The sequence below is a fragment of the Sciurus carolinensis genome, chromosome 10, assembly GCF_902686445.1.
Source record: "Sciurus carolinensis chromosome 10, mSciCar1.2, whole genome shotgun sequence".
Lineage (NCBI taxonomy): Eukaryota > Metazoa > Chordata > Mammalia > Rodentia > Sciuridae > Sciurus > Sciurus carolinensis.
Genome location: NC_062222.1, coordinates 38304449 through 38315088, shown reverse-complemented (window position 1 = coordinate 38315088; position 10640 = coordinate 38304449). Strand labels below are relative to the sequence as shown.

At 36.6% G+C, this 10640-nt stretch overlaps 1 protein-coding gene across 1 annotated transcript; it reads right to left on the bottom strand.

Moving 5' to 3' along the window:
- Positions 1–3770: 3770 nt before the first annotated feature.
- On the bottom strand, positions 3771–10408 carry LOC124994645 (N-acetylneuraminate 9-O-acetyltransferase-like). The gene is made up of 3 exons (XM_047566804.1): positions 10038–10408; positions 5031–5355; positions 3771–4928 (listed from the first exon to the last, which is right to left on the bottom strand). The coding sequence occupies exons 1-3, from the start codon at positions 10293–10295 to the stop codon at positions 4351–4353; spliced, it is 1161 nt and encodes a 386-aa protein (XP_047422760.1). The 5' UTR covers positions 10296–10408; the 3' UTR covers positions 3771–4350.
- Between the last annotated feature and the right edge of the window lie 232 nt (positions 10409–10640).

Sequence of the window (10640 nt, the reverse complement as noted above, 5' to 3'; positions counted from 1 at the left end):
GGAGAATAGCTGCACTCGAAGAACATTGTCAAACAGTTTCACTATGGATTTCAATAAAATTTTGGGTGTTTTCTCTACCTGTCATTCCCACATTTCTCCAAAAGTTTGGTGTTCCTATCTTGCATTGTTCACCAGCTAGCACAATATATAAATAAAATCTCCAACTGTTCTTTCTATAAGGAGGCACAGAATAAATGCATGCAAAGTGAAAGTTTTTAAAAAGTTCACTATGGATTTCAATGAAAAGTTGTTCATTTTCTCTAAACAGCATTCCCAAATTTCTCCCAATGTTTGGTGTTCTTATTTGCATACTTCACCACCTAGCGCAGTAAATTAACACTATCCTCAGTAGTGCTTTATATATATAGTTAGAGAATAGCTGCACTCAAGTTGAACATTTTGAAACAGTTTCACTAAATGATTTCAATGAAACACTAATTATTTTATATACACATCATTTCTAATATTTTCCAAAACTTTGGGGTACCTATCTGACAGTGTTCACCAACTAGCACAGTAAATTAACAAATTCCTCAACTGTGCTTTCTATACATAGACCGAGAATAGCTGCACTCAAAGTGAACGTTTTCAAACACTTTTCACTAGTGAATTTCAATGACACCTTGGGTGTTTTCTCTTCCCATCATTCCCACTTTTCTCCCAAAGTTTGGTGTTTCTATCTTTCAGGTTTAATCAATAGCAGAGTAAATTAACATATTCCTTAAATGTGCTTTCTATATGAGGGCCAAGAGTAGCTGCACTCAAAGTGAATGCTTTTAAACAGTTTCACTAATGGAATTCAATGAAAAGTTGGGTATTGCTTCTATTAGTCATTCCCACTTTTCTCCCAAAGTTTCATGTTCCTATCTTGCAGGGTTCACCAGCTAGCACAGTAAATTAACAAGTTCCTCAACAGTGTTTTCTATACATAGACCGAGAATAGTTGCACTCAAAGTGAATGTTTTTAACAGCTTTGCTAGTGGATTTCAATGAAACCTTGGGTATTTTCTCTTCCCATCATTCCCACTTTTCTCCCAAAGTTTGTTGTTTCTATCTTGCAGGGTTCAGTGGCAGCACCGTCAATTAACATATTCTGAAAATGTGCTTTGTATATGTAGGCCGAGAATAGCTGCACTCAAAGTGAACATTTTTAAAGTTTCCCTATGGATGTCAACGAAAAGTTGTAGATTTACTATACCCATCATTCTCACTTTTCTCCCAATGTTTGGTGTTCCTATTTTGCAGGGTTCACTGGCTAGCATAGTAAATTAACAAATTCCTCAACTATGCTTCTTTTACATAGACTAATAGCTGTAGTCAAACTTAACATTTTTAAACAGTTTCACTGATGGATTTCAATGAAATCTTAGGTATTTTCTCTACCAATAAGTTCCAATTTTCTCCCAAACTGTGGTGTTAAGATCTTGCAGGGTTCATCAGGAGCACAGTAAATTATCACATTCCTCTACTCTGCTATCTATATGCAGGCCGAGAATAACTGCACTCAAATTGAACATTTTTAAACAGTTTTACTAATGGATTACAATGAAACCTTGGGTATTTTCTCTACCCATCACTCCCACTTTTCTCCCAATTTTGGTGTTTCTGTCTTGCAGGTTCACCAGGAGCACAGTAAATTACCAAATTCCTGAACTGTTCTTTCTATACATAAGCCAAGAATAGCTGAACTCAAAGTGAACCTTTTTGAACAGTTTCACTAATGGATTTCAGAGAAATTTTGGGTATTATCTCAACCCATCATTCCCACTTTTCTACCAATGTTTGGGGTTACTGTATGTAGGATTAACTGGCTTGAACAGTAAATTAACAAATTCCTCAAGTGTGCTTTCTATTACGTAGGCCAAGAGAGTAGCTGCACTCAAAGTGAACCTTTTTTAAACAGTTTCACTAGTGGATTTCAATGAAACCAGGGTATTTTCTCAACCCATCATTCCCACTTTTCTCCCAAAATTTGGTATTTCTATCTTGCAGGGTTTACCAGCAGCACAGTAAATTATCAAATTCCTCAACTGTGCTGTCTATACGCAGGCAGAGAATAGCTGAAGTTAAAGTGAACACTTTTAAAAACTTTCACTGATGGATTTCAATGATACCTTGAGTATTTCCTCTACCCATCATTCTTACCTTTCTCCCAATTTATGGTGTTTCTGTCTACAAGGTTCAATGGTAGCACAGTAAGTAAACATATTTCTTAAATATGCTTTCTATGTGCAGGCCGAGAATACCTGCACTTAAAGTGAACATTTTAAAACAGTTTCACTAGTGGATTTCAATGAAAAGTTGTGTATTTTCTCTTCACACCATTCCCACTTTTCCTAAAGCTTGTTTTTTCTATCTTTCTGGGTTCACTGGTAGCAGAGTAAATTAACAAATTTCTCAACTGTGCTATCTATATGCAGGCAGAGAATAGCTGAAGTAACTGCACGTTTTTAAACAGTTTCAATGATGAATTTCAATGAAACCTTTTGTATTTTCTCTTCCTATCAGTCCCAATTTTCTACCAAAGTTTGGTGTTTCAATCTTTCAGTGTTCACTGTATCACAGTAAGTTAACATATTCCTTAAATATGCTTTCTGTATGCAGACCAAGAAATAGCTGCACTCAGTGTGAATGTTTTTAAACAGTTTCACTATGGAATTTAAGGAAAGGTTGTGTATTTCTTGTACTCGTCATTCTCACTTTTCTCCCAAAGTTTAGTATTCCTGTTTTCCAGGGTTCACCACCGAGGACTGTAAGTTAACAAATTCCTCAATTGTTCTTTCTATATATTGGTCAAGAATAACTGCACTCAATGTGAACATTTTTAAACAGATTCTTTAGTGGATTTCAATGAAACCATGAGTATATTCTTTACCTATCAGTTCCAATTTTCTCCCAAACTTTGGTACTCCTATCTTGCATGGTTCACCAATAGTACAGTAAATAATCAAATACCTCAACTGTTTTATCTATATGCAGGCTGAGAATCCTACATTCAAACTTAACATTTATAAAAAGTTTCAGTATGGATTTCAATGAAAATTGTGGGTTTTCGCTATCCATCATTCCCACCTTTCTCCCAAAGTTTGGTGTTCCTGTCTTGCAGGGTTCACTAAGTAGCATAGTATATTAACAAATTCCTCAACTATACTTTCTTTTTTTTTTTTTTTTTTAAGCATCCACAGAATGTTTATTTACTGTTTAAATTACTCCATATTTTTACATACCGTGAACAGAAAATATATATTTTACCTCACACATAGTAAAAGCAAATAAGTGCAATCTTTCAAACATTAAAAATCATAATCAAATCTGTACAACAGATAAATAAACATATACCTCTAACAGTTAGCTTGTAAAAAAAAAAAACAAACAAACAGAAACATTTATTGCCCAAGTCACCAGTTTACTTAAAATTCTACTATGGTCATACATCTCAATCATAACAACTTGAATCTTTACTACACTGCACATGTTTAGATTGATAAATATTTTTTTAAATGGGAGGGGATAATAGGAAATACCAAAATGGTTATAAAGAACTTTCCAAACATTGGAAATAATATACAAAAATTAATTAGGGAAGGGAAAACATTAAATGGATCCACAGGGTAACAAGGAAAAAAAAATGGGTGAATGTTTGCACTGAAAGGAAAATTTGGCCTTTTTATAAAAAGAAGCAATGACAACATCAACAATGTAGAACCCTGTCATGGAGCCTTAGAACAACTTTGAGAGACGAAGACTACAAAGATTTAGACTTGTATACCTGAAAACCACAGTCAGGACAAAAATCATGTCAGCAAACATGAACAACCAGAACATGAATACATATAAATTAAAGGCATACTGTTCATCATTCCATGTCATTGCACATAAGAACACAACACTGCAAGTCATTCTGGAGTAAAAAAGTTTTCAATGAAGTAGGAAGTTCCACACTGAAGACAGGCACAGACAATCTTATTACCACAAATTTAGTAAATATCAAAACAGTGGTGTCACTAGGCTAATTAAATTATCTATACTTTGTACTGGAAAGCTAATCATTTCCCTGACTTCATATGTTAACTTAAAATCATTTATAAATGGAAATATAGATCCAGTAGAAAAGACTTTTCACATGCAATCCTATGTCGCATTCTGGTTCATCAATTTTTTCTTAGTATTTCACATCAGATATGTACATTGCCAATATATACAACCACACTGTTCAACAGACATCACTACACTGTCCTTTTGCCACGTTTATATTTACAGAGACAATTATATTTCCAGATAGATCCTTTTCTCCTCCAGGCAGACACAAAGTAAGCCTGAAGAGTTTAAGTTTTTTGGGATTTTAGGAACCTAATGTCTTGATTTATCTTGAATGGACGATAAGATGAGTAGTCCACAAAAAAATGCAGCTATACATGCCAACCTTTTCAAGAGAGATGAGTTATCTTTAGGAATAATAATATGTGCAAGATCGTTAGTGATCTGAGAAATTTCATGTGCCACACAAACGAAGATGAAAGTGCTGACAATGATGTTGAGCATAGGGTTTCCGGGTATGAGTACCAAAATACCCCTTGTGTCAGCTGCCAGCCATATGTGATACTGACAAATAAACAGCTCTAATGAAATTTTTCCAAACCAAGCAAAAAATGAACTGTAAACTGAACGGGCATATCCAGGGATATTCCTTATTAAGATGAAGGCTAAAATCTGTACCACAGAAACAGATGGGTGGAGCTCATTGCACTCTGCTTTATTTTTACAACTGCTAGCCCAGATGGAATAGGTCAAGAAAGAAACTACTGAAATAAACAATAGAATGTTTGAAATTTTGTTTGAAAAAAGAGGTTCACCCTTTCCTTCAGAAAGTACTTGACGCTTCTGTAAAGCCAAATAAATGAAAGCAAATAGCATTCCATGGAAGACTACATAACGGTCTAACTGCCATCTGAACCACCATTCATATACATTCCCTTTCAGTTCAAAACACTTGGACAATGGCCAAAGAGAAAAGATCTTCTCAAATGCACCCTGAGAATATGCCAAAAAACATATGCATAACAGTAAAAAGGCTAGTTTCAACAGCAAGCCAAAATGCCAGAAACAATTTCCGTTTGCTCTCTTTTGGATTATTTGTGGCCACAGTGCTAAAGTAACATATATGACCATGAACCATACAGTGACCAAGGGAACAAAGTAATAGAATTGATAAGGTCGATCCATTACTATACATAACACCACTACTAGGAAATTGAGACGAAATAAGACCTGACATACTCTATGGATTCCAAAGTCTCCTTTGATCCAGAAGTATGAGAAATGCCCATACCCTGTCTGAAACAGATATGCAGCAACCAGAATGTCGGGGTTTCGGCCGGACCCCTGGCCCTAGGTGGAGCCTGGCCAAGATGGCGCCTGGCAAGCTGCCAGTGCGGTTGAAAAACTGCTATTCTGCACGTATACAACTAACTTCACCTTGAGGAAGTCTCAGTAATTGGTCAGGGCCTCTGCATGATTCTTGCGTGATTCTTAGGTGCTTCAAGTTATACCCATATACGTCTATCTTCTCCCCACATATCATGAATATTCTAATTAGTTGATATAACCTATATAAGTGACAATAACTTCCCTAAAGGAGGAAGAAGAAGCTGCTGTTAATAAAGAAGTTTGCCACCCATCACGTCCCCGGGTCGTTCTTGCTGGCGAGAGCAACAAGTGGTGCCGAAACCCGGGAATCTTACGTGCCGCGGAGAGGTGAGTGAGGTGAGCAACGATCCGTGAAAGTGTGCACCCAGATCTGTCAGTGGACAGGGAGGTTTCCTAGAGACGAGAATATTGTGATTGCGATAAAGTTCCTAGGAACGAGAGGTTAAAGTTTCCTCAAAAAATGGGGAACGAGGTTGCTAGATGTAGAATGGAAGGTCCCTTGAAAGAAATTCTTAAAGCATTTTTAAAGCAGGTAGAGGAGATTTCACCTTGGTTTCTGGAGGAAGGATTGCTAACTATCCCACAGTGGGAACACCCGGGGGAAGATTTAAAGCGCTGTCCGGTAACGCTCCCAGGGACGTTAGCAGTTTGGTCATTAGTCAGAACTTGTTTGCATTCCCCTCGGGAGGCTTTACAAAAGGCAGTTACACAGGGAGAGGAAGTATTGAAAAAGGTAAAAGAAGAGTCACAAAAGGATCCCCGTAAGAGGGACGAGTCATAAAAAGAGGTTCCCCAGAGGAGGGACGATTCATCACAAGAGGTTCCCCAGAGGAGGGACGATTCATCACAAAAGGTTCCCCATAGGAGGGACGAGTCAAGTGGTACCAAACTGTGTGCGTGTGTGAGTGAGCGTGTGTGCGTGTGCGCGCCTGTCTTTTGTTTGTGTGTTTAAACTAGTAAACTACCTCTTAGTGCTGTAAGATTTAATCATAGGAATAGAACTGTCTAAAACTAGGCTAAATTCAAAAATTTCATAAGAACAATAATTTTTCACAGACAAGGGTAAAATAAGTGGTAAGTAATAAAGTAATAAAATAATAAAACAATAAAGTAATAAAATAAGTAAGGCTAGGAAGCCCGGTAACAGAGAAAGATTAATAGGCTTTAAGCCCGGTAACAGAGAGAGGTTAATAGACTGAAAGCCCGGTAAAAGTTCACAAAAGGCAGATTCGTTGCCCGATAAAATTAGTTAGTTTCAATTTGTAAAGGGGTACCAAATTGTGTGTGTGGTGTGTTATTTTTGTGTTTGTTGTGTGGCTTGTTTGTGTCTTGGATCAATTCTTAATATTGTAAGAGATAATTGTTTCATGATTTTCTGCATTCAAACCTAACCTGATTTCTCAACCAGGAAGAAAAAGGGTTAAAAAGTCCTGGGTAATCCTTCCTCCCCCTGCCTGGCCTTGCTGAAGCCATTGGAATGTAACTACAGCGTCTCAAGGAGAAAAGGGGGGTAGCCTGAAGATAAGAAAAAAAAGAAAAAAAAAAAAAAAAAAGAGAAGTGTCCGTTTTAAACTCCTGGGCCGCTACAAAAAACTAACTTATTCTTCAGGATTCTTGTTTTGTTTTTTCTTTAATGCTGTATTTTTGAGCTCATAATTTTGATCTTGCATACCTAGGTTAATGATTTTTTTTTGATCAGTTCTATTTTTTATTCAACTAGAGTTTTTGAACAGCTGTTTCATTGCAATGAACATTTACCTATAAAGTTACAAGGCCTTTGATTTTGTGTTATGTGTTATGTTGTACTGTCTAATGTCATGTTTTGTCAAAACTGAGCGCTCTTTAAATTAAAATTTAAAAATGGATCCAAATACTTTTATTCACGTGATTTAAAAAAGGTTCAATTTAAATTGGGCAAACTAATGAAAGTAAAATATCTTTAAAAATAACTTACAAGTCTCCAGGTGGTCAAACTAATGAAATGTTAATGTTAAACAATGTCTAATATCAATTGCTTCTAGGACTTTTCTTCAGCAGGAAAGAGGCAACGGATCCTGTTCAGGACACTTGTCTGATATCTTGGTTTTTATAAAATAAATAAATTGGAGTTGACATGTATGGGATTACTCAAATGTGTTTGTAGAGACGTCTGGTTAATTTACAAGGTTAAAATGCTAATTGTTAAATAACATCAAGTACTTTTAACTCCTTAAATTACATGGGGTAACATACTTAAACATTATTGGTGTTTTCATAGGTTGGTAAATAAAAAGGGTTTAAACTTGCTTTGTGTCATCACTAAACCAAAAACAAGGTTACTAAAAGTTATGTCCTAACAAGTGGAATTCTATATATAAAGGGTCCCAAAAGTTTCAACTGTGTTTCAATTAAGGGTACTATAAACAACAAAATATTTAATCTTATTAAAATAGGGTGATTTATCTAAATTCAGAAATTTCATAAGAGTTGTTTCAAAATGTGAACAAAAAGGTGTCAACAGATAAAAAATAAATAAATAAATAAATAAATAAATAAATAAATAAATAAAAGGTTCTGGGTATAGAAATATATTTAGTAAAAGGTAAAAGGAAATGTTTCTGGATAAAAAAGTCTGTGTATAACAAAAGATAAGTTTCAACAAGTCTGTGTGTAACTAAGTTGGTTGTATGTATGTAAAACAGCTAAAGCTATTTAAGATTTTTCCTAAGGTAAAATACTAATGTGTTGATATAAACCAAAGTTTAATCTACATGGTAAAAGGACATGATAAAATGACAAGGATTTCTTAGAAACACTAATTTACTCTTAACTTTGTGTCTATTAAGTTTTATCCTTTAGAACAATTTGTCTTAAAAATAGGGGTTTATACAATTATGGTTAAGCAACTGTTAAAAATTGTACTACGTTATAAAGTCTAAATTTTTCTCTAAAAACTAAAATTGGTAAAAACCAATTCCTCACTAAAATTAAAATAACTCTAACCACAGATGTACCTTATAACCCACAAAAACAAAGTATTGTCGAACATACACATCTCACCCTCAAAAATACTCTTTATAAACAAAAAGGGGGAATAGAGGAGACCTTCAGGTCCCCTAAAGATAAACTTTCTCTTTGTCTCTTTGTTTGGGGTTTTTTAACTCTGGGAAATAAGGGTAACCCGGTGCTTTACTGGAGCTACGGCTCAGTTTGTGTGTTTCCACGGAATAAACTAACTTACAACCTCTTTTTAGTCTCTTAGGAGGAACAGTTCAACTATGTAACAAAACAACTGCTTCTTTCAATTGTACTTCAGATTTGTGCTCTCAATGTTAAAATGCTTCTAGGTTCCTACTGACAGACTTAATGTGTGTTCCTACCTTCCTACCAGTCCCAGTCTATGTTACAGATGATGAATTGCCAGTATTGCTTTCTAAAAACAAGAGAGACTTTGGAATCACCGCAGCAGTCATTACCGCCATAGTTACATCAGCGGCAGCAGCCACTGCGGTAGCTGTAGCCTTAACTACGTCTGTACAATCTACAGCCACAATCAATAAGGTGGTTCAACAGACTGCTACTGCCTTATCTACTCAACAGACAGTGGATCAACACTTCAAAGCAGGGATTCTTTTAGTGAACCAGCGAGTGGACTTACTTCAAAAACAAATGGACATTTTACAGGAACTGTTAAACGTGGGATGTATTTATCATCTGGCGGGACTGTGCGTTACACCTGTAGCTTACCATAACTTCAACTATGCAGCAAATTTGTCTAGAAGCTTGTCTGTTCAGTTACGCGCTAACCGGTCTTATGAATTTGATAATCTTACAACTATTCTTAGATCTCAAATTGTTAGCCTTAATGCTACTAGAGTTGATGTAGCTCCAATGTCTGAAGTGCTAAATTGGTTATCCTCTTCTTTCAGTTTTATTAAACAGTGGGCTGGTACGGGAGCATTATGCATGCTTATGATCATTGCTGTTATCTTCCTCTCACGCACTATCATGCGTGTGCGCCAGAGTCAAGCGAGAGATCGTATCATCTTCCATCAGGCCATGGCTGCCCTAGAGGCCGGCTGCTCCCCACAAGTGTGGCTCGCGAGGCTGGACCATTGACCAGACGGGTAAGGAAGGCGGTGACTCCGTACTGACCTAAGACAGGAGCTGTAGCATGCTCTACAGTTATCCGATGACGGGTAAGGATGGTAGTTGACCACTCCGCCTAAGACAGGCTTGGTCCCGAGCTTTTCTTTTAAAAGAAAAAAGGGGGAACTGTCGGGGTTTTGGCCGGACCCCTGGCCCTAGGTGGAGCCTGGCCAAGATGGTGCCTGGCAAGCTGCCAGTGCGGTTGAAAAACTGCTATTCTGCACGTATACAACTAACTTCACCTTGAGGAAGTCTCAGTAATTGGTCAGGGCCTCTGCATGATTCTTGCGTGATTCTTAGGTGCTTCAAGTTATACCCATATACGTCTATCTTCTCCCCACATATCATGAATATTCTAATTAGTTGATATAACCTATATAAGTGACAATAACTTCCCTAAAGGAGGAAGAAGAAGCTGCTGTTAATAAAGAAGTTTGCCACCCATCACGTCCCCGGGTCGTTCTTGCTGGCGAGAGCGACACCAGAACTCGAATATGCATGTACACAGGCAAAAAAGTACTTGCTCCAGAGATATGATAAATCAAAATCACAAGTTGCATCCAGCCCTTCCATTCATCTGTTTGTTCTCTATTTAATACTTTAGTCTCTTTAGTATTTTCATTGTAAAATACTCCCAAAACCAAGATGTAGATAATTGGAATAAAGAAAGATGAATGTGTGTAAAACTTGTTTTCCTTCATAAACAGATTTGCACGGTCGCACATGTAGAAATAAGCCATAATCAGACCAAGTTTGCAGAAAGACTGCAAAAGTATTTCTAATGGAGATGCAGAGTTATTGATAATATTTTTCTTTTCCTCTCCACTTTCCAAATCGGTACATGGCTTATTCTTCCGATGTCTGAGAATAGCTGCACTCAATGTGAATGTTTTTAAACAGTTTCACAAGTGGGTTTCATTGAAACCTTGGGTATTTTCTCTTCCTATTAGTCCCACATTTCTCCCAAATTTTTTTGATTCTATCTTTCACGGTTCACTGTTAGCACAGTAAATTAACAAATTCCACAACTGTGCTATGTATATACAGGTAGAGAATAGCTGCAATCAAATTGAAGGAATTTGAAC